Here is a 24336-nt window from a genome sequence, read left to right as displayed (position 1 = left end):
GGGTGGTCCTTTGGGACTCACTGAAATAAAAATGACCCATAAGTGAAAAGAATAGCTGTTCAATTAACTAAAGGCTAGTCACCTATGACAAGACGAGTTGCAGCCTGTTCAGACTCCACAGGAAAATTGTGCTTTTGAGTTTCGTTCATCATCAAGACAACCTCATTGCCCATTGCACATGGGCAATGTTGCAATGTCTGCTTGCAATGTCATTGTTGCAATTTCTGCTCTACGTGCCTTACCCTTAATTGCCCTCTGGGGATAAATAAAGTTTTCTTGAATCTTGAAGACAAGCAGGATTGTCTTGTCCTGAGATGCTTGAACACATGCTTGATGCTTGAGTTTACTATGCTGATCATGTCCGTAATTTGGTTAAAATGAGATAGCATCTAGATGTTAGAATTAGATATAATCAGTCCAGTCCATATTTGTACTATGTGTGTGTGTATCTAGTTGGACTACTTCAGTCTGTTGGGTACCATAGAAAGGGATCCTGGTGGACTGGCTATCTGCATGAAACATCACAGCAGACTAGGGTCTCCACCGGGCAGGCTGGAGTCAGGTCCTGTTTCCATTAATAATGCAGGCCAGATATACAGTCTAGCCCTGATTGAGTGGGTGCTTCAGGACGAGAGGCAAACTGAAGAAATGGTAAGAAAGATACTCAAGTATAAACCCTGGATCCCCTAAACCTAACTCTGACCCTGGAGCCCCTAAGCCTGGAGCCCCTAACCCTAACCCTGGAACGCCCTAACCCTGGTTCCTCTAACCTTAACCCTGGAGCCCCTAACCCTAACCCTGGAGCCCCGAACCCTAACCCTGGAGCCCCGAACCCTGACCCTGGAGCCCCTAACCCTGGAGCCCCTAACCCTGACCCTGGAGCCCCTAACCCTGACCCTTGAGACCCTAACCCTAGATACCCTAACCCTGGAGACCCTAACCCTAGATCCCCAAACCCTGGATCCCCTAGCCCTGGGAACCATAACCCTTGGAACCCTAACCCTAAACCTTGAGCCCCTATCCCTGGAGCCCATAACCCTTGAGCCCATAACCCTGGACCCCCTAACCCTGGAGCCCATAACCCTGGAGCCCCCAACCCTGGAGCCCCTTACCCTGGGGCCCCTAACTCTAACCCTGGGGCCCCTAACTCTAACCCTGGGGCCCCTAACTCTAACCCTGGGGCCCCTAACCCTTACCCCGGAGTCCCTTACCCCGGAGTCCCTTACCCCGGAGTCCCATACCCCGGAGCCCCTTACCCCGGAGCCCCTTACCCCGGAGCCCCTTACCCCGGAGTCCCTTACCCCGGAGCCCCTTACCCCTGAGTCCCTTACCCCGGAGTCCCTTACCCTGGAGCCCCTGACCCTAACCCTGGATCCCCGAACACTGGATCCCCTAACCCTGGATCCCTTAACCCTGGGAACCCTAACCCTGAAGCCCCTAACCCTAACCCTGGGGCCCCTAACCCTGGGGCCCCTAACCCTTACCCCGGAGCCCCTAACCCTTACCCCGGAGCCCCTTACCCCGGAGCCCCTTACCCCGGAGCCCCTTACCCCGGAGTCCCTTACCCTGGAGCCCCTGACCCTAACCCTGGATCCCCGAACACTGGATCCCCTAACCCTGGATCCCTTAACCCTGGGAACCCTAACCCTGAAGCCCCTAACCCTAACCCTGTAGCCCCTAACCCTAACCCTGGAGTCCCTAACCCTAACCCTGGAGCCCCTTACCCCGGAGCCCCTTAATCTGGATCCTCTAACCCTAACCCTGGATCCTATGACCTAACCCTGGATTTTCTAACCCTCAAACCTCTAAATCGGGATCCCCTCACAGGAGGATGATGTCCCAGGTCTGTAGTCATCATACCTTGGGTTCCATTGAAATGAAACTATGGTGTCCGCGGCTGGACAGCGTCGACCTCTTGATGGTCCGGCTATGGAAGAAGTGGTAGAGGTCCGTCAGATCGCCGATCTGCAACACACAGCGTTCCATTAAGGCACTGGTTAGCATTGCACGCCTAGCAGCTTCAGCAGAACATATACCACCATGTCCCACTTTGTTTTGCTGATCAACCAAGTATCCTTTTATTTATTATGTTTTATTTATTACCACCAAAGGTAACCCAAAGTCCAATAAGACAGAAACGCAAATATAAAGTTAGATTTTAGTAAGGCTACCATTAGAACAAAGTTTCTGTGGATGCAGTATTATACTTTTAAAAGTCAGGCAACTTAAGTTGATAAATGTTTAATGTCTATGTGATCTTGGGTACTTTCAAGTGAAAATAAACTTAATGAATTAAAATCGAATTTCCAAGTAGTGCACACTGACAATAGTTACTGATAGTAGGGATGGGTAAGAATATCAGATTATTCGTTCCCGAGGGTGAAAGTTGAATTTTAACATTTGGACCGTTGACATTTTTTCCCCATTCAATTAATCAAGAATTAACGGACAGAACTAATGTTGGACACCTCGAAGGGCATTATTCCGCTTATTGCATGGTCACTTGCGAAAAAAAAAAAATGAAGACCATTCATTTATATTTTCATGCGTTTTACAATCCAAATAAAATTTTCACAAGCCATAACTTTGTTTCCCTGGAAACGCCTGAGGGTTTGACAAATTCCTGTAACAATCATTACCCTCCCGTAAGGTTCTTATTCAACAGAAACATTGTTCACTCCTCCAGTAAATAGGACGGACCTTAGCTACGACTTGGCAACGGGAGGTATTCTATTCCACTCAGCTATGAGACAGAGAGCTAACCAGTGTTTCCCATACATAGACCATTGTGTGGCGCGGCGCCACAGAATCAACATTGAGCGCCACGAATTGATTGTCTTTTTTTTTTTCTTTTTTTTTTTTATTAATTAATATTATTATTATTATTTATTTTTTTATAACGCAATTTGGAAATCTAAAAATCTTTCCGTCCATTCATCTCCGCATAGCACTCGTTCTCCCTGTCATTCTCGCACACACACACACACACACACACACGGAGCGAGAGCGACGATACGCTAACACACCGATGTCACCCGTCGCTTAGCAACCGGACACGCTGGGGTTGATAAGTTACCGGACTACTGTAACTACTACGGAGTGATAATAACAAAGACGTGAATCAGGCAATAAATCCAATTTCCTTGACAGCGGTAAAGTTCGATGTGCATTAAAGTACAGACGGAGTGGACCAATTGCGAACTACTGCAGCTGCTCTAAGTTAAACCCCAAACTAATCGGAATAAGTGTTTATAGCGGACTACACCACCTCTTCTATTCCGCATATAATTCTATTCCGAACCGATTGAGGCGTATATATATGATACTTTTCTATTCCGATTGAGCTGTTCTTCCACATCTATGCGGATCAGATGTGTCCGCATGTAAACGCGGAGTTACATGCACACTCACTGACGGCTGATTCGCCCGCTCCTCCTGTCCACGCGCAATGCTTGAGGTCAATGGAAAAATTTATTTGGCACAGAGAAGACGGTCTGCGACATTTGCAGTTTACCAAAGGTTAGTATGATATACTGTGGTCTAACACACCTGCCCAAATTTTTTGTTAACTCAGAAAAGGTAATATTAGCTTTATGAACTCAACGTTACTGATATTGAACATCCCGCACCCGTCATCATAGACAACGTCGTTGGTAACGCAGCGAACACTGCGATTAAGATGAAATGTGGTTATAGTTTAGATAGGCCTATAAGGTGCCCATATCAAAAAGAATAGAAAACATTTATTACATTCTATTCTTAATATTATTTTATTCTGACTCTGAATGTTTGTTGCTTTAATCCAGATGAGTATTGAAAAGTTTTTTCTGCACCAAAAAAGGCCTCGTCCAGACGACGCGGAGCAGCTTGAGGAGGTAGTTAGCTTAGTCTGAAATTAAGTTGAACAGTCAAATGGCTGTGGCTGGTAAATGTTTATTAAATATATAATAAATTTATTTTGAATGTTCCTAGGCATCAAACAGTGCTGAACAACCCAGTGCTTCTCAGGGGCCGGGCTGTTCAGGAGAGATACTGATTAATATAGGCCAGGAGGACAGCAGACAAAATGTTGCTGAAACAACAGGTGAGGTGGAAACAGATTAGTGTCGATTTTAACTTTAAAAAAATGGGAGTAGGGAAAGTGATTCGCCCGCTCCTCCTGTCCACGCGCAATGCTTGAGGTCAATGGAAAAATTTATTTGGCACAGAGAAGACGGTCTGCGACATTTGCAGTTTACCAAAGGTTAGTATGATATACTGTGGTCTAACACACCTGCCCAAATTTTTTGTTAACTCAGAAAAGGTAATATTAGCTTTATGAACTCAACGTTACTGATATTGAACATCCCGCACCCGTCATCATAGACAACGTCGTTGGTAACGCAGCGAACACTGCGATTAAGATGAAATGTGGTTATAGTTTAGATAGGCCTATAAGGTGCCCATATCAAAAAGAATAGAAAACATTTATTACATTCTATTCTTAATATTATTTTATTCTGACTCTGAATGTTTGTTGCTTTAATCCAGATGAGTATTGAAAAGTTTTTTCTGCACCAAAAAAGGCCTCGTCCAGACGACGCGGAGCAGCTTGAGGAGGTAGTTAGCTTAGTCTGAAATTAAGTTGAACAGTCAAATGGCTGTGGCTGGTAAATGTTTATTAAATATATAATAAATTTATTTTGAATGTTCCTAGGCATCAAACAGTGCTGAACAACCCAGTGCTTCTCAGGGGCCGGGCTGTTCAGGAGAGATACTGATTAATATAGGCCAGGAGGACAGCAGACAAAATGTTGCTGAAACAACAGGTGAGGTGGAAACAGATTAGTGTCGATTTTAACTTTAAAAAAATAAGAGTAGGGAAAGTAATTTCGATCCTTCTGTTCCTGGTAGAGAAAATGTGCTGATCTGTTCATTGTAGGTCATCCAACCCTACATTACTGGCCTGGAGACAGAACTGAAAAGGAGGTTCCAGGAGCTGGACATCCTAGGAGCCTTCCATGTCCTTAGACCTCAGTCGGCTGCCCTCCCTGACAATATGTGCATTGCATTCATTATTTTAGTTAGTTGCCTTGTTGTACCTAGTAGTATATTGTTACTATTTATTTTTATTTTTCCTAAAAAAGTTAAATATTGGTTCAGGTAGGTCTTGCGCACCACACATTGGACTTGGTCTGTGGGAAACACTGCTAACATTATGCATTGTATATATTTATAATTTGAAATTCGTCCCAGCCTTTATACCACAGATACTATAGGTCCATATCAGATAACCACGTTGTCTTATTACAGTTTAATGCATTTTTTCACAATTTACCAGCTCTCGTTTTGAAGGCTGAACAGACAATTTAACTGGAATTACTTAGCAGGTAGTTGTTTTTTTGTGTTTAAGATATTAAGTGATTTCTTACCGATTATCCATGGTTGCCTATGCGAATGTCGCCACAAATCAAATAATCGATTATTCGTTCATACCACCCACTGATTATTCGACCATGAAATATTGGAGTTATTCACATCCCTAACTGATGGTCATATTCCCAGAAAACTGCTGGCATGAGTTGCATTTTACGAATATAAAATATCTTTCCATGAACAAACATTATTTTTCAAAGCATTTCATTTGAAAAGTAAAAATGGGACCAGCCTGGAAGAAGCAGTAGAAATAGGCCGACAGATAAAATATAGGAACACTAATAAATAACAGAGCATGTCTAAAGACGAAGAGGGAGAGAGGGAGGCCTGCAGACACACAGACAGGCCGTCGGTGGCCATGATTAGATTAAATAATTTATAAAGACCAAACAATTCTCCCACCATCAGGCAGTCATGGCTGCTACGGGTATTACAAACACACACACACACACACACACACACACACACACACGTAGTCACTTAAGCGTGACTGCAATGCAATACAATAAAGGCTTGTATGTGGCTTGTGAGCAACTCCAGTGTGATGTGTAATAAACTACGAAGAGAGTTGAACCACGCTCACAACTGCACTACTTTCAAACTGCAACAATGGCAATGGGATTTTGATATTTTGGATATGGGGGGGAAGGATGCCCTGATGTGATCTATATTAAAATGTTATGGTGGAAAGGAGCAATATCACCCTCTGGACATGGGCCAAAGCAGCTGATTTAGAATCACTTTAGGCAAGTGTCTTATCCTGTGCAGGGTGCTCTGTGGTTAAGAGGATTAGCCAGAATTCCTCATACAGGTACTCCATCAATCCATTCCAACTCTTTTCATCCCTCTCTCCATCTCCTCCTTCTCTCCCTTGCTCTTTTGTTTGTGTTTTTTAAGTCTATGGTTTATACCTATCATCTCCGCTCCCTTTACTTTTTATCAATGATTGCATGAAAATACGTGACATGGCCAATGGCAACTATTGTTACTATGCATTTATAGTGTCAACACTGCATATGAAGCTTTTCGCGGTCTGATGTACAATCAAGCAATGGCACAGCTGGATGGGATTTAACTATGAGGGGGTCGGGAAGATGTGGGAAGGTCTTTTAAATGTTGGTCTCCAACCCTCTTCAAAATCGAAGCAAAAATAGGACATGTCAAACAATGATGAATTGAAAATTAAAAACCCATTAATTCTCTTTCATAACCACGTCATAGTGTGCGTGTGTGTGTCCGTGGAAGCGGATGACCCCCTTACCAGGACGTGGTGGAGGCCCAGTCCACATCGTGTCAGGGTCTAACGATGGGCATTGAGATGCATATGAGGACATGAAGTGTTGGAGTGGGAGGTCTCAGCACTACAGTAGGAGGGGCTCACATTAGTACTGTAAAGGGGAGGGGGAGGGGATACTCCCTTGGGTGTAAGAGGGCTGAAGAGTGGACGGGATAAAAGGGACGCTCAGGAACCCGTTCACTAGGCTACACGACAACAACCTGTCAGAATGCCCCCCACTAACCCCACCCTTGGGCTGCACTTTCTCCATGGATGTTAGCATGTATGGGCTTGAACCAATAGCCTAGAACTAAAGGGCTGATTATGGTCCCACGGACACGCAACTCAAGGGGGTTACGGACCCCTTACGTCCTTGCGGACCCTCCTTGCGACCACCGCAAGGGCCCGACATGCACCTCCCAAAAATTGTATCCTTCCGTCAGGGGCGACGCAGCAGCAAGGGCTGTGATTGGTCCGCTTACTAAAACCCGACGCAGAACCATAAAGGTTCACGACTACGTCAGAGCGTCTACGTGGTCATTGTGTTGCGTGAATGTGGATCCATAATCAGCCCTTGAGAGGCTTGAACAAGAGGCTTGGACCAAGGGGTTTCGACCAGGAGAACCAAGAAGCTTGTACCAAGTGAACCCAGATGCGTAAACCACAAGTCGGGACCAAGTTGCTTGAACCATGAGGCTTGAAACTGGTGGCTTGTACCAGGGGCCTTGAAGTTCAAAGCCCCTTAGGTCAAGCGAAGAGGGTTCGACCAAGTGAACCAAGAGAGTTCGACCAAGAGAACCAAGAGGATTCAACCAAGAGAACTCAACCAAGAGAACTCAACCAAGAGGGTTAGACCAAGAGAACCAAGAGGGTTCGACCGAGAGAACCTAAAAGGCTTGGAGCAAGAGAATCAAGAGGCTTGGACCAAATGGCTGTTGAATCAAGGGGAAAGACAAGAGGCTTGGACCAGATGCCTTGAACAAAGAGGCTAACTTCCAAATGTACAAGTGTGAGGTTGTATATTTCAAGTCTCAATAAAAAAAAAATAGGGCAAGTGACCCATTTAAAAAGACATGTTTAACCAATTGGCCCATGTCAAACCAGCACCTAGCCACGAACAGCAATGTTTAACTATTTTTACGGGCATCAAAGTCAGCCAACATCATGGCGACTTGTACGTAAGTCAGGATGAAGCAATAACTGACAGACCAACCAGATGAGGAGAAAAGGGTAGGTGGTTCTACATCCACCAAAAATGCGAAACAATAGGGACCAAAACTTCACAGACATGCGATAAATGTAGGCTTAGGTTTTTAATAACACATTTGCATAAAACCAAATGAGTAGGCAATAAAACGAAGTCGTAGTAATAAATCAGAGAACAAATGACATACTCCTGGATCCTGAAAAACTTAAATATTTATAATCACACATAAATCAAAAATATTCATACGATTACTGGTATGGGTATACTTTAAAACAGGGATCATGTAAAAATCATAAATTGTGCAATTTCACGAGTGAGTTGATCTCCACAATCTCCAAGGACTCTGAACCAGACACCTGTTGGCCACCAGTTAATGGTTAGTGTGGTTCTCTTCCCTCTTCGTCGTTTACAACGTTTATTCTGGGTTCAATATCAAATTACAATTCTACAAGGAGAAAATAAATATGGTATACCTTTAAATGGAATTGATGTGAATTGAATACATTGTGACTGAAATGACAGATGACAGTGAAGGACTACTGATGGCTCAATAAAGAACCCAAAATAAACAAGATGGTTACTTAACTCGTTGTCTCCGTGTGCGATATAACCAAGTAGTGTGGATGGATATATTGAAGAACAACAAGGAGAGCAACACATCAAACGGTTACTTCCAGTGACTTACCTGTCCCATGTTCCTATAGCCGTATTTTTCCGCTATCCGGTCGGCGGCGTCCGGCCCCCCGGCTATCCTCAGCGCCCAGTGGTTGGTGTAGACCCGGGCTGTGCACGGCGTAGAGCCGAACCCGAGGTAAAGTACCAGGACGAACAGCGAGCCTCTCCTCACAGCGGCACCACACACCATCTTCCCCCACTTTAACCCCACTTTTCTCCCGCCTCCACCTCCTCCAGCAGCGACTAGGCAAACAACCAAACTTCTCTTCTCGCCGCCGAACACCGAGCAAGAATATCATAGAATCACCAATGTCCGTTCAACATCCACGAAACGGAGAGAAAAAACGAGAGGGGTAACAACAGAGCCCAGAAAAATGTCTGTTCGAGCCCTGTGTTCACTTGCTCTGTTCGAGTCCTATGTGCACGCGGTGCTCGCGTTCTGCTCTCAGCCTGGCGTGCGTGTGCGCGAGAGTTGAAGTTTGGTTTGTTCACGGAGGGGGAAGGTCGACCAGAGCTTAACGCGGATTCCTCTGCTCCCAGAACTACTTTGATATCGCTGGTCGTTCGTTCATCGGGATTTCATGTGGTGAAATGGCTCCAGCGCCTCCCCCAAATAACAAGCGACACTCCTGGAGAGTAGAACCAACTAAAGCCCCCGCGGGGTTTCCCTCCGCGCTCCGCTGGGTCTTAAAGATGAGAGGGTTTAGCAGACTATCCGGCCCGAACATTGGGACGCCTGCTGCCCCGTTAGCGCTCTCTATAGTTAATGTGTGCGATCCGTTAAGTCATGTTTACTTTATTTTTTAAATATAATATGCTCCTATACTGACCACATCAGCTCAGTTTAATAAACGTTGTTACTTTTGAATATGCAAGGCGTTGATTGTGTCAATCATTCATTGCTGTTTTGAGGGATAGGTTATTGTTTAGGCTAGCTCCTGGTTTCTCGTAGGAACTCTGTGCATGGGGATACCTCAGCGCAGCGAAGCCCCGGTTCTGTATGGGACACAAGCGCCAATCAGCATAATTGCACTAATTGCGGCCAATTTCTCGGTGAAAGGACCCCGCTGCCAATCTGACAAGTGGAGGAACAAGAAGGGCCACCAGATGAAAGGAACTAAATACACCGCGAGACCATCTGCACAGCGCATGAATGGCCTTTTAATGTAAGCGTTCGAAACAAGGGCATGTAAATGGTGAGCGTAAAACTAGGCCGGGTAATGTTAAGACTGGGAAAGTACGGGTTGAAGAGGAAATTGATTTGACTGTCGAAATCAAGCATCCAGCTCACGAGCCTGCAGCGCACCGGGGGCCCCCAGAGCGCTCCAAGAAATGCCACAATATCCGGCGTGACAACCACAAACAGCCCCCCCATTCCTCAAGCGAACCCACTGAACCCCAACAAAACGTCTTTGTCAACATCTGAGAACGGAGCAGTCACCACTAGTGTCAACAAACACTTGGACATTCCTGCGTAAATTCCTAAGCTTGTTTAAAGAAATAATAGCTCGGCTGTGTTAGGCAAAACAAACCATTGAAAACTCGGCAAAACCTACCAACACCGATCCTTTCATAATATACAGTTGCACACAACTGCATTCCTTTAGAACTAAACCTAAGACCTCAACTTCACTGACCCCTGACCTTGGCGTTCCCCCCCTAGCACCTGGCACGCAGAACAACGTGCAACTCTCGCCCTCTCTCTCTCTCTCTCTTCTTCCCCCCCCCCCCCCCCCCTTCCGAGTAAATGTAGAAAGGAACCCAATTTCTTCGGGTTTGTCTTCAATACTCTGAATTTCTTTCTGGCCTCAAGGACAAAACGCACAATAAACTTTCAACTTCAGTGAACAGTATATTTTTGCTATTTGGTAAGTCGAAACTCTAAAGCAAAGATTTCGTATATTAAAAGGAACATACAACTTCAAATAATTGACCTAATCCAAATCCAATACTTTATTTGGACTTGAATGCACTTTACGTTGGATAATGTTTTTGTAGTGCCATCTGTTGGTCATGTTTTGCCACTAACATTTTCGACTGTAGTTTGACATAAATCCCGTGATATTATTTTAATAGTTGGCAAAAAAAGTAGCATTGCCAGAACCTTGTAAATGAGGGAATTAAACAGTTGCACTAGGCAGTCACCCAATCTTTAACTAATTTATGTTGCGGCAGGGATGCTTAAAGAATTGTTTACCGTCCTTAAAAGAGACATATTATAGTGTTTTCCCAACAAGTAAACATGGTATATTTAGTTCCAATAAACATGTTTTTGAAGCCGTTTGCTGGAAATAGCTTTCAGGAAAAAAAGGAGTTCCTTGCCTACCGCTATTCCCCTCTGTTTCAGTCCCTTCAGTATGCGCCGTTTTTGGTGTCTGCAGCTTTAATGTAAATGAGCTGCTGCCCATTGACCAATGAGCTTTCAGAGCAGCGGCAGTCCTGAGCTGCCGCGGCAGTTCAGCTCCCGGAGTACACCCGCCAGAGCTGCCGCCGAAACTCGGCGGCAGTGGGAGTTAATATTCAAATGTGCCCCTTTCCTACGTTGGAGGGGTCGCTGAAATTGACTCGCTCGTTTGGTAACTGTAGGCGGGGTACTCTCAGAAATGCATATCTCACTCAAAAAAATCATGTACAGGCTTATGCGTGTGAGAGACCCAAAGCAACACCTCAAATCCCAGGGAAAGTGTTTTCATAATATGTCCCCTTATTTCACTTTCTATAATGAAAGTAGTGGATTAATACAGCCTACTAATAAAAACACACATCTTTTAGCTCCAACTGCTGAAAACTTTTATTTTGTGAAATGAGGGTTAAAATTAAATTAGAATATAAAATGTATATGACGCGTCTTTGGGAGACGGACACGATGAGTCCGCAGGAGGCAGGTCTCGAGAGGAAAAAAAAAAGGGGGGGGGGGTTGGGAAGTACTATGGCTACAAAATGGCGTCTTAAAAGATGAACGTAATCTCTTGGGACAAGCCTGGTTACTCAGGAAGTCATGTGTGGATATATTTATATATAAAAAAAAGACAAATGCAGTTAGACATTACAACACCTCCACCCTGCCCTCCATCTGAAGCGTCCTCATAAACAGTCAGTGCTATTGGCTCTCCTTGTTATAAGGGGCGTGGGATCACTTGTTTCTGTATTGCTCACTCAACATCAATATTCCTTTGTCCTTATGTAACATTTTATCCTGCGGTATTGAAAGAGTCAACCAAAAAGAAAAAAAATCCTTCAAAAAGATAACGCAGCAACCACAGTTCATGTTCCACTCTTACATATACAGTATATATATATATAAATACATACATAAATATCTTACATGTACAACCAATTTGGAAAGGGGGGTGTAGAGAGAACGTAAAGAGTTTGAGGACTTGCGGAGGGCATGGGGGTTTCGGTTAAAGAGACCCTGGTTTCTCATTGTAAGTAGTGTGCGTTTGTTGCATTTTCAGCCTACACACAGGGCCATGTGTGTGCGTACACACACACACACACTCACAAAAACACAGAGCGAGAGAGAGCCTTGAGGAGGGTGGATGGGGACACGAGGAGGCGTTACTCAGTTGGCCCAATAAGGAGAACTGCTATAGTTGGACTTGCTGCCCTGAGTCTTCTGCTGCATGCCGCTGGACTGGTTGCGCTGACCGGGACCGCCCTGTAGGGGGAGACAAATCAACTTCAGCTCAGAATGGGTTTTTTCTTAACCAGGGTTTGGATTGGTTTTACTAGGCACTGCTCTATATTGCCAACCTCAGCCATTTCTATAGGTTTATTGATTTACTGTGGAACATTGCATGCCAAGATTGAAGAATACCAAAATATATTTAACTAGGCTACCTAAAACAACAACTTTAAGAATCCTCAGACTAAAAAGGGACCCAAACAAGGACTCAAGACAAAAAAATATATATATATTTATATTATATATCTTTCTCTATTTCTCTCCATCTCTATCCCTCTCTTTATATCTATATATATCAAGGCAGGCCCGATGACAAGATAGTCTGGGGTCAACAGTTTGACCCCAGAGTTTTAGAAAATGGAGTCACTTTCTTAAGTACCGATATTCAGCGGAAGGATATCAGTGGTTGCCCAGGGGCTTTGGCTAGCGTTTATTTTTTCTAATACTGAGTGAATCGTCCACACCAAACGGTCTGAAGGACATTACCTGTCCATCCTGAGCCATGTGATGGTGCAGCAGCTGGGAGTGGGGCTGCTGGTGGGGCAGGATGTGTAGGAAGGGGGCGGGGGCGTATCCAGGAGCCCCCCCAGGGTTCAGGGGACCTGTACCCCCAAGGGCAGAAGGCAGACTGAAGGGCGGGGGTGTTCCTGTGTGGAAGCCCTGCTTGTCGAAGGACTACGATTGAAAGAACAGAGGATGGAAGAAAGGTCAAGGGACATAGTGAATGGCTGATAGTCATGCTCCAGGACTTCTCCACACGCTAGCACGACTTCTGCTCTTCAGAAAAATAGATGACGGACTTCTATGGAGAACTCAGAATACGGATACGAAAGCTAGCAGAGCAGGCGTTGGACTCACCTGGGTTTTGTTGTAAATGGAGCCTCCCATATCAGGTACTCCACTGCTGCCGGACCCAGACAGCCCTGGAGCTTATAGGAAGAGGAGTGGAGGAATGGAGAAGTCAAGTATAAAGGACACAAGATTGGAGAATTGGAAGGGAGGTAGAAAAGGAGACAAAGAAAACAAACAAGGCGTTAATTCACCAGCCCAGTGCCCATCCCCTAAAGCATCTGCAGGAGTTCATTGTTAGAAGATGAGACAGACAGCCGGTGCAGTGAAAAAAAACACTTCAGTGAGGAGGGGGTGTCTATCGTTCTCCACACACAGGCCTCCAGGCATGTGTATTGATGTACATGCAGGTGCAACCGCAAGCATGCACCAAAATGCAGCTCCCTCCAGCTGCCCTGGTGGTCCGTTGTTAAGGAGCAGGAGGCTGAGGCCCGCCGGCCTCAGAGTTTGGGTACGTGTGTGTGTGGGTGGAAGAGGGGGGTGTGGGTACCTTTCCCTGGGCCGCTGCCTGATGCCTTGACCTGGGACTGGGCAGAGCTGCCGTACCCTCCCTTATTGTACTCCCCAGCGTGGGCTTGAGACAGGTCGTCAAAGGCTGAGGGGAGGAGGAGCAAGAGGGGAGCAAAATGGAGAGGAGAGCAAAATGGAAAAGGAGAGCAAAATGGAAGTGGTGGATAGAGAACAGGAGGAAGTGAGAGAGGTGGGGGGGCAGAAGAGAACCAGCAGGAGGGAAGAGAACAAATGAAGTGAGAGAAGGAAGGGGGGAGAAAGAAGCAATAAGGTAACCTTGCTAAAATGGCTGTGCCAAGCTGTGGCTTCCTTCAGCAGGAGGAGACAAGCTGTGCATGCAGCAAAAGCAAAACACGCCACCCAAACACAAGGGACCCTACCCACACACACACAAACGCAAACCACCTGTGGGTCTATTTTGGAATGACTAACCGCTGTTACTCTGGAGTCTAGGAATGCCACTTACACATGGCATGGGGACAGCATTAACAATACAATTATACAATTAACAATGAGTCAAATAAGAATCATCCATGTTGTAACCATTGCCTCTGTTTAAAATGTACCCCCCCCCCCCCCCCCCCCCCCGACCAATTATATTATGCTCAAAATGCCGGACTGGAAATCCCCATCCGAGAGGAGGAGAGCTTAGAGCGGCCATGGTGCAGTACCTGTGCCGTAGGCGTGCTGTCCGTAGCTGGGCTGGTGCTGTTGGTGGTACTGGCTGGAGGGGTTGGCCAGGCCCATGCTCTGCTGTTTAGCCGTGGCAGGAGGAACGAAGACCGTTGGGCCATACTGGAAGGCAGAGGGCACTCCGGGCATGCCGGCGTAGTAGGGCAGTCCTGTGAAGGTTTCCAGGTTTAACAACTAACAAATACATTAGATTCCCACAAAATCTAACAAATACATTAGATGAAAATATAAATAGACTGCCCCTACAAATTAAACACATGCCATAATGCAAGGTCAGAGGAAGCAAAAAACACCCATTTATTCTCAAAATTTCTCTTTACAACTCTCTAATTTAATCTACATGAGCCTGAAGTTCTAAAATGTATAAGCCAACCTGTGTACAAGGAGTCCCTTACCAGTGTATCCATAGCCTGGGGGGAGAGGGGGGTTAAGGAAGGCCTGGTTCTGGGTCTGCTGGCCCTGGCTCTGTGCCTGGCTCTGGCCTCCAGCCTGGAGGGGCTGCTGACCCTGAGACTGCACCCCGCCTGTGGACAGGCTGGTGGGGGGGGCCGGGGAGGACGAGTCTCCCCTGCCAAACTTAGTGGCTTCACCTGGTTCAAAGCACCGGTTCACAGTCATTACACACACTTACTACACATGGGAGAGGGATTTTGAAGTTCAAGTATTAGATAATAAATTGGCGTTTTACCAGAGTAGGGATTGTTGGCGAGACCATCTCTACCAGGCATTGCCGCCGTCGTACCAGGGAATGTCATACCATAGTAGTCCTATAGAAGAAAACAAGATTATAAGATCACGTTTTTGACTATCTAGAGACCCCTTGTGCATTGCATTGATACAAGTAATCTAGGCGAACCAAGTTATTCTAGCTAGTGCTTCCATGACACTAGCGAACACTGACCATGGGAAGGCGGGATTGGAGCATCTGCAGCTCTTCGTAGCCATAGATCTGCTGCAGAGTAAAACAGATCAAACTTTTAGAATTGTCAAAGGAGTCAGTCTAAACATCAACAATAACAAGTCTTTCCACGGAAAAGGAGGCAATTATGGTTGCAAACATTTGACAGGAAAACAACGTGCATTGATTAAAGCACACTGAAGCATTCAACTATAAACAAGATGCTGGGAAAATATATATACATGTAAATATTCCACAAGAATACAGGCACTGAATAAGTGATGATTGATCGAAACCTACTACCAAAGCTGACATCATTAATAATACTTAATGAAGCATGAGAGCATAAGTTACCGGGTAGGCAGGAAGCAGACCACCAGGGCCCATGATGTACTGGTTGGCCAGCAGGGGAGGGACTCCCTGGGCCAGGTTAGGGGGAGCTTTACCTTGGTGACAAAAGGAGAAAAATAACACTTTGAGAGTTGTACTCGAAAAGCAACCAATTTAAATTTTGTGGAGGATAAAAAAAAACGTATATATATATTTTTTAAAAAGGGTGCAGATAAGACTTAAAGGTTTTGGAATGCCTTTCAATTTTAATAAAAATGTAAACAAAATGCCTTCCATAAAAAGGCACACTGCAGCTGCAAGTGGAAGCATTATAGTTGGCCGACTGCTTGAGTAGAACCGCAAACAAACTCAAATGGACTTTTGGGTCTTGAGGTGGAACGGTTTCAGAAGGACTGAGCTAGAATAACCATTCCTTAGTGAATAGTTTGAATGCAGCATTTGATTTAAATATGAATGGTGTGTTCAAGGGAAGGAACTCGACACCATATCAAACAAACCATTTTGCAGCAGTCCAAGGACCAAACAATTATAGGTTCTAACAATTGCTTGTTAGTACAACATCTTCGACTTCAGTGTCATTTTGCAAAACAATTCTCATCCTTGCCATGCCTTCATTGTCAAACAAACAAAGAGTAAACCTGGGTGGTCACCTCCCGGTTAACAGACCTGGGCCCCGTTTCCCGATAACGATGCATTTTCGCTCGTACGATCATTCTCACGATGGATCTTGCGATCCATACTGAATTTCTTTGGAGTTTCCCAAAACTCATGAACATGAACGTGTGGGGAGTTTCGGTCATGACGTTTGTAGGATTGCAACAGTCTACTGACAGTGCTGAAATGGGCTCCGTAGGAGGGGGAGACGCAGGAATGTTTCAGAAAAATGGGTTTAAAAAGGGTTCAAATATCTCCCCATCAAGGCCAACAGCAGAGTAGCCTACGAAAAGAATGGACTGCAATAATATGAATGCAAAAGATATTAAAACACAATTGATTAGGCCTAGTCCAACATATGCATCAGTCCTAATCCTGATTGCACTTTGCGTAAAAAAAATGTTTTCCGGTTAGGAGAGCTTGGTGTAGTTCCTGCCCATATTGTTGGGCAGCATGATGTAGGCTATAGGCCTTTTTACACTGCCAAGCCGGTTCGGTCGCAACTTGGCACGCCCGGCGATATCACCTTCTTATCTCAAGTTTCCTGGGTAAAACCGAGGGGGTCAGATCCCCCTTTCGTCACGGCACAGGCTTTCTTGTTTCACTGGAGAAGGTGGGGCTGCGCACGGAGTCTAGACCTCTTTAGAATAATTTGCATAGCCCTACTCCCGAATGTTTTTATTTTTTTTATGAATGAAGACACCCGAATGCAATAATCAGTTCACGTCTGAGTGTAGACTACAAACGCGATTAACTATGGTCAGGGATGTTCGTTACTGTCTAGACACAGTCCAATAAATAGTGAACTTCATCACAGCCTCACAGAAGCGCCTACAGTGCTTAATGCAAACATTCGCAACAAAAAACGCCTGAAAAGATTATCCGACACCCGCTGGTCTTAGCATGATTCATGTCTACAGTAGTCTATGTCTCCTGTCATGGATCAATATGAGGACATTTTAACCACGATGGTTGAATTTAAATCAGAGGGAGACAGCAAGTGCAGCTCGAACGCGACCTCCCACACAAGAGCAATGGCATCATTTGATTTTATTATATGCCTTGTGACGTGGCGTTTGATCAGTAGGCCTACATTTCGGCTGTGCATGTATTTTTTTAATTTTAAATTGCTGCAATAAATTATGTTGGTGTTGACCTCTATCTTTGCTGTTTAAATCTAACAGCAGTCTATGAGTAATATATCGGCGGTAACCAATGTTTTCGGTTGCGAAATTGCGCCAGCTGGGCATTCCGTGGTATTGGATGTGTTTTACTAAAACGCATCCAATACATGGAATGTCCGCTGGTGACGCTACTCGGGCTATAGTAGGCTAACGATGCTTTTAGCACCCTACTACTACCCATGGAGTCGTCGTTAGCTACAGGCGTTTACACGACGTTCGTTACCAACGATGCTTTCGGGAAACGGTGTGAAAACTGCACGATGCTCTTACGACGCACTTCACAAACCACTTAGGCTAACGATGCTTTCGGGAAACGGGGCCCAGGACTGACCAGTGGTCACCTCCCGGTTAATAGACAAGGACTGACAAGTGGTCACCCTCCGGTTAACCTAACAGACTGACCAGAAGTGGTGAGCAGGGGCGCTGTGCGGCCGCCCGTGGCTGAAAGAACGGTGTTGACATTATTTGAGACGTTGGCGGTAAGGCCCGGCGCGCCCCCGGGATGGAGGCCGTTGGAGCTGCCACTGCTGACGCCCATGTGAACCATGGGACTTGGGTGGACCGGCCCGCTGGACAGTGAGGAGAAGCCATGCATCCCACCACCGCTGCTGTCCTCGCTGCTCATCTGAGGGGAAAAGGTTAGAGGGAGCGGTTCAACAGCAGTCACATAAGGTTATATGATGATGACCACTAAAACCTTTTTAGACCAAAATTCCTGTGTGGGATGTTGGTGGCAACTAGGGGTGTGAACGGTTACAAAAAATTGTTAATGGTTACACAACCAAAACGAGATCTGGTAAATCGTGAAAAATGAATTAAACTGTAATCAGACAACGCGGTTACATGCTTTAGACCAGTGGTCAGCTACCTTTTCAGGGTATATGCAAGAATCATAGAGATGAATTTACTACCTTTTACTCCCTTTTTTACCACCTCCACAATATTTTTTACAACCAACACGACATCAAGCAGCAGGGCGGGGAGTATGCAAAGTACCACTAACAAAAAATTGATGGTAGAGGTACATTTGCGGGTGCGGGATGATACACTGCACTCCCGCAAATCAAATATGAGGGTAAAGTAAAATATAAAAATGATCATGAAGCCCTCATCAATAAGCAAAACCTACTTTTCCAACAACTTTTCCTTCATGGTCGAAGCACCAGCTGATTCTTTAACCTTTAATTTTTCCTTTAGACGTGCTGGTACTGACCTGCAGAGTTTTTATTTTTTTTAAATGTGACTGTTTCGTGTTTCAGTTACATAGGCCTATTTTATGTTTTGTATGGTTGAAAACATGCAAGCTTACCAATAAATATGTTGAATTTAATGAATTATATGCGCGCTCGTTTTCTCCAAGCCAATGGACGGGCCTTTCCTGAGACAGAAAGTAAACATCCATCCTTGCGGGCATTTGCGGGCGGGAGCGGGATATAATATCATAGATGCGGGCGGGAGCGGGACTAAAAATTACAGCTCTTTGCAGGAGCGGGTGGGAGCAGCAGCAGTGGGAGCAGCACTGTACAAGGCGGGATCGGGATTGAATATTGTGACACTCGCAGACCTCTAATAGAGAGCTGCTCCCCCTTCGCACGAAGCCGCTGCTGGTGAATGCTCGAAGCGTTTATGTTTAATCGCTATAATGCCGTTCCATGTCAAGTTGATCGTTTTTTTGCACAACAAGCAAAAAGCTTCTCGGTCATTTCCCATCACGGGTTTCAGCCAGTCTTTAAATGTCGGGTCGTCAACCCATGTTTGCGAAAACTTGCATTTACCCATTCTCTCATAGAGCTAGAAACTCAGCAGTACAGAACTGAGGGGAAAAGGCGGAAAATGTTGCTGGTGTTGCACCGAATTCTGCGACCCACTGCAAAGTGTGGCCCAAGGGGGCGCAGTTGCACATTTTCTGCAACATGCACTTGTGCATTATAACAAAAAACATAAATAAAACATAAGATCTCCGGTGGGTCTCTCTTTTCTTGATACTAACATTAATTCTAAACAGCATTTTACACAGTAGCCTATAATAGGAAATGCTCAAAGGTAAATCAGCGAAATTTAACCATGACTGTAGCTTTTTATGGGTAAAGAAGCAACGGTGAAGGACCCTACTAAACGCCCTATCCATTGTATGGGTCTGTAAAATGCTAATCAAATCAATCAAATGTATTTATTAAGTACCTTTAACCACTTAGTCTTCGGGCCATTTTTGGCCATTTTTTTGTTTTTGCACTGCGCCTACTCTAGAGAGCACTGCTCCTTCATAGTATGACCTCTAATCACATGCTTGGTCTCTTTCGAAAGCTGAGAACCTGTAGAATTTTATGACATTATCAGAATAACTGCATCATGTACTCTCACAGTGCTGGGAGGACTACAATATTGTTTTTCACACAACTCCAAAACCTAGCTGATTGTAGTACCCTGGGTAACTCCATATCCCTTGGAAACACTACTGAGCCCTAGCTCTAGATATTGTGATGCTTTGTGTAAAAGCAGATCAACAAAGCATAAAAGATGAAGTCTCCAGCTCCTTTTATGTAATGATATGTCCATTCGTTCTGGTCAGGGTCCTTTTGGAGACTCCAAAAAAGACCTTTGGCTACCCAAAATGCATACTGTAAACAAAAGTGAACCCAAAAATGTAAAAGCATAATCTTGGTCTCAAATGAAAGTTTACCCTCTGGGCTTTCTTGTGAACCATTTAGATAGCATACCAGATGTTCTGATATGTAATGAGACAGGTATAATCACACAAAAATCATATTTTTAGCTATCCGACTCTGGGGAATAGCCTGCTAGTTTACGCACACCCCTTGCACATTTGTTTTCTCAACCACACGTGAGACGTTTGACATGCTGGATATCGTCAGAAAGGTATTTTCATTGGCTATTAGGATATCTAAGGCCCGTCCCCGAGCCTTGCTGTCTGCTGGTGTAGCTGTCAATTAAATTATACATGCCCCGTTTTGATAGTGATCGCCTCATTGGCTTGTAAGGCTTGTAAACAAGGAAGTATTGGTCTTACAGACATGTTGGAGGGCTCTATGTCACCATGAGACCCTGGCGAACACAGTGGATTCAATTAATCAGACGACAATAGCGGAATTCAAACCCTGAATCGCAGTTTTCTACAAAAAAAACATAGTAGCATTTCGGTTTTCTATTTTTCGGCTGCTTTGTATAAGATGGCTTGTGCATATATACAATGTAATTACACTAAAATAATATTGATATTCGATTTCTGCGGACTCTTATGAACATATGAAGTATCAACTCATTGCTAAGGATATCCACAACGACGATAAAGTTAGAATGCACCAAGTGAGGAGGAGGCGGGTGAGGGGGGCTATTTTGACCTAAGACACTAGGATATTTTTGATCTATATTCGCTAAACATATTTATTCCACCATATGGTTGACATTGGATGAGATTCCAGAGATTCTAAGCTTTCAAACGGTGTATGACATGACTATAACACTCAACTGTATGATGCCGAAAATTGACCCAGCATGTTGGGGGGAAGGGCTGGTGTAACGAAAACTTGCCCACCGGCGGGATTTGACCATTAAGTGGTTAATAAAAAGGTAATTGGTTGGGGGGAGATCTTATGTTTTACGCATGTTTTTGTCATGCCTGTCTGCGCTTCAGACTTGTGCATATTGCAGTAAATATGCAACAGCGCTCCCTTGGGTCACACTTTTCGGTGGGTCGCAGAATTCGTTGCAACACCGGCGTCGCCATAGCAACCAGCGACGCCAACTCTAACGGCTACTCAGTTCAGGTCCTGTTAGCACCGTATACTGTATTTCTTAGGCTAGATGAAGTTAAAACATGCAAACAAAAAAATGGAAACTCATTTTATATTGTGGTGGTGAAAAATGTACTACCAAGTCAAATTGATTTTGTTACCTTCTACTACCTTTCAAGGGCCTTAATTTAAAATTTTATTTTTTACTACCGCGCGGACACCCTGCTTTTCAACATGCAGTGCCAGTTTGACATTTTCTCGTTAATGAGTGAATAAAATAAGCTGAATTATGACACAGCGACCAAAAACATTTCCAGAAGACCTGGAATTGTACGACTTCCATGTATTCCACAATCATGCATCAACATTTTAAATGTTTTTTTGGTTTGCAACCAAAAAACCAAACCATATTTGCAACATGGGCTTACAAATTATAATTTCATATGGCCCATCTTAAAACACCATTTTCAGAAACTCATTCAAAAACATATTTGCACTGTGAGAAATTTAAAAAACGAGAATATATGAGAAAGTTGGAAGCATCCACATCAATATCTTTAAGACATGTACAGCTTTGCAAAACCATGTGAAGGGGATGTATACAGGCCAATTGCAACAATATTTAAAAAAAAATATTCTCTATAACTCACAACATAGGTTTAAAAAGTATTAATTGATCCCATTTCAGAACACTGCTTTCTGTAACTAATTTAAACATATTTTCACTGGGAGGAAATGCCCAAAACAGAATAAAGTGCAAAAAAAAAAATCAAAAAAAAAAAATATTTTTTTGTGTGCCAATGATTATGCTGCCCAATGCCAGTGGTGGCATGAGTGCCTTGGGGTTGCCCGACCCCTGCTATAGACCCCAGAGTATCGGTGGTATAAAGGCTGGGACGAATTTCGAATTATAGATACGTAAACTTTATGTTGAAAGTATGGACCGTCGCGATCCCCATTGTAAAAATGGCGGTGATTTTTTTTGATTTCTTTTAGGGGTTTTGTTTACTGATTTTTCCTTTTTTTAGGGAAAAATTAAGTAAAATGCAAATCAGACCACAGCAGTATTGTGTAATAATTAAAGTGTGTAGCTACATTTCAGAGTGCTTGTGAAGCAAATAAAACCATAAACTAAAGTACATATAGTAATCCAAAATAGTTTTTGTAGTTATTTTTACGACATCTCAGAGATGCATAATATATTAAGTTAAGTTAACATTTGAAACCAAGTTAACACATAAAATAGGTTTGGTTTCCAAACTTTATTAGCTCGTCCAGGTAGGCGGAGTCAACACGCGTTTGACAAGGTTAATAATGACTCTTGTATGTATCTAATGTATAGCAGCATTGCACTGCTATGGTGATGGGTATAAAAATAAAAATAACATCTCAATTTCAACTTATGCAAGTTGAAATTGACCTATATTCCGTAATTTCTTTTATTTATTTTTCTTCCCCATTTCACATATTATAAATCGAAGTGTGTATTGCGTTGATGTTTCCTTACAGTGAGGCTGGAGCTCGTCCCGAGTGTAGATCCAGATGAGTGAGTGCTAGTCATGTGACTGATAACAAAAATAAGACGTTAGAACATTAGAATCTAAACCATGTTCATTTGAATCATTTCTTAATAATCAAATCAAACCCCCTTAAGAATGGCCATTGGAGATTCAGACAACCAGTAATTCCACATAAAATGCATTCAGATATGTGCTTGTAACCATCATTATCTCCAGCGTAGGCCAGAGATGGGCCGTGACCGTCTCACCTGCTGAGGGATGGGAGAGGTGCTTGGTGGGAGGGGGTCACTACAGGGGAAGGGATGTGGTGGGTGGGGCCACAGTCACTAGTCATCACAGGAGACTCCGCCTTCCCCACTTTAGATGCAGAAGACATACCTGGTGAACATGAAAAAAACAACGAGAAATGAAAGGCCTACCCCTTTCACCTCCACTCATACAAGTAGCAGAGATGGGACAAAGTCACTGTTTGGCAAGTCCCAAGTAATTCCCAAGTCATGGCAGTCAATACCGAGTCAAGTCCCAAGTCAAGACAGGGAAAGGCAAGTCGAGTCCAAGTCCAAGTCACACCAAAGCCAGGTCGAGTCCAAGTCCCAAACTCCCAAATTCTTGAAAAATGTATTTTTACTGAATGTCATTATTAGGCTATTGATCATGATTTCAACATATCACTTTTAATTTACAGTGTCATATCTTATCAATACAGTTATAATGTGTTTATTGTTTGTCTTCAAATGTGATATATGCGCATGCGCCAAGATCGTATGTTGATAAAAGTAGCCCAATAGGGAAGGAAAACCGCCCAATCTGGCAACATTGCATGAAGGTCGTCAAAATGTAGCCCAATATGTTGGTAAAAAACACCTAATCTGGCAACACTGCTGAACGTCCTCGTCAATGTAAATCTATGAGACCAACTGAAACGAAGCCGATATGAAACTTAAACTGATTCTCAAGAAAGCATAAATGATATCGAAATTCCGTTTAGATATTATTGAAGATACGCGTGTGTAGATTTGTTACATTTTTTTGAACAAAGGTAAACGTTTGAAAAATTTCAGACTGGCCAGACGGCTTCAATGGGACCAACTCAAAACGCAGCCGATATGAAACTATTCTGAATAAAGTATAAATGATATCGAAATTTCGTGTAGATTTGTCTTCGCTCGCTGTTTTGTTTTTTTTATCTTCACGGAAGTGAATGTGTCTTGGGTGCCTAGCCCTCCAGGCGGGAAATATGTTAGATATCTAAAACAATAAATGTTCTTGACTCAAGACATGTCGATTCATTACAAGACAAAGAGGAAAGTCAGAGTCAAGTCTCAAGTCAATAGCAGACAAGTCTAAGTCGAGTCACAAGTCATCCAAGTCATGTGACTCGAGTCCTCCAAGTCCTGTGACTCGAGTCCAAGTCCTGTGACTCGAGTCCAAGTCCTGTGACTCGAGTCCAAGTCCTGTGACTCGAGTCCAAGTCATGTGACTCGAGTCCACATCTCTGACAAGTAGCATCCACTAGCGCTGCCATTCAAGGAGTTTGAATGTGCTGACAATCTGAATACTTACAATCCTGGGCGCTCTGCGTCTTCATACCATTGAAGCCATTCTAGAAGACAAACAATAGTAATGTTCTTAGAACTCAAGTTCTAGTAATGTAGGCTACACCG

General features: G+C 44.1%; 2 protein-coding genes and 1 non-coding gene across 16 annotated transcripts in view; all 3 read right to left on the bottom strand.

The window, feature by feature from the left end:
- pcsk5b (proprotein convertase subtilisin/kexin type 5b) overlaps positions 1-9212 on the bottom strand; it is a 171987-nt gene extending 162775 nt beyond the window's left edge. For 2 of the 9 annotated variants that reach the window (XR_003979217.1, XR_003979218.1), the window contains exons 1-2: positions 8584-9205; positions 1861-1965 (exon numbers count right to left, since the gene is read on the bottom strand). Coding sequence is in view for 7 of the 9 variants with exons in the window: in XM_030375638.1 (XP_030231498.1) it covers positions 1861-1965; positions 8584-8763 (285 nt within the window). In the remaining 2 variants the exon portion in view is untranslated. Of the gene's footprint in view, positions 1-1860; positions 1966-8583 lie in introns of all 9 variants that reach the window. The other 7 variants (XM_030375639.1, XM_030375637.1, XM_030375638.1 and 4 more) reach the window with 6 other exon arrangements.
- A 2127-nt stretch (positions 9213-11339) lies between these two features.
- Positions 11340-24336, bottom strand: part of LOC115556606 (ubiquitin-associated protein 2) — a 77363-nt gene continuing 64366 nt past the window's right edge. The window contains exons 17-29 of one of the 6 annotated variants that reach the window (XM_030373731.1): positions 24236-24275; positions 22921-23050; positions 22660-22717; positions 17803-18025; positions 15566-15657; positions 15215-15265; positions 15002-15080; positions 14709-14903; positions 14292-14462; positions 13601-13705; positions 13120-13190; positions 12748-12936; positions 11340-12234 (exon numbers count right to left, since the gene is read on the bottom strand). In XM_030373731.1, the coding sequence (XP_030229591.1) occupies positions 12139-12234; positions 12748-12936; positions 13120-13190; positions 13601-13705; positions 14292-14462; positions 14709-14903; positions 15002-15080; positions 15215-15265; positions 15566-15657; positions 17803-18025; positions 22660-22717; positions 22921-23050; positions 24236-24275 (1500 nt within the window). In that variant the 3' untranslated portion in view covers positions 11340-12138. The remainder of the gene's footprint in view (positions 12235-12747; positions 12937-13119; positions 13191-13600; positions 13706-14291; positions 14463-14708; positions 14904-15001; positions 15081-15214; positions 15266-15565; positions 15658-17802; positions 18026-22659; positions 22718-22920; positions 23051-24235; positions 24276-24336) is intronic. The other 5 variants (XM_030373733.1, XM_030373732.1, XM_030373735.1 and 2 more) reach the window with 5 other exon arrangements.
- On the bottom strand, positions 22812-22891 carry LOC115557916 (small nucleolar RNA SNORD121A). Its single transcript, XR_003979294.1, has one exon. It is a non-coding gene; the product is annotated as a small nucleolar RNA SNORD121A (small nucleolar RNA).

Source organism: Gadus morhua, chromosome 13 (assembly GCF_902167405.1).
Source record: "Gadus morhua chromosome 13, gadMor3.0, whole genome shotgun sequence".
Lineage (NCBI taxonomy): Eukaryota > Metazoa > Chordata > Actinopteri > Gadiformes > Gadidae > Gadus > Gadus morhua.
Note: the sequence above shows the minus strand (reverse complement) of the source record. Positions and strands in the feature narration are given on the sequence as shown.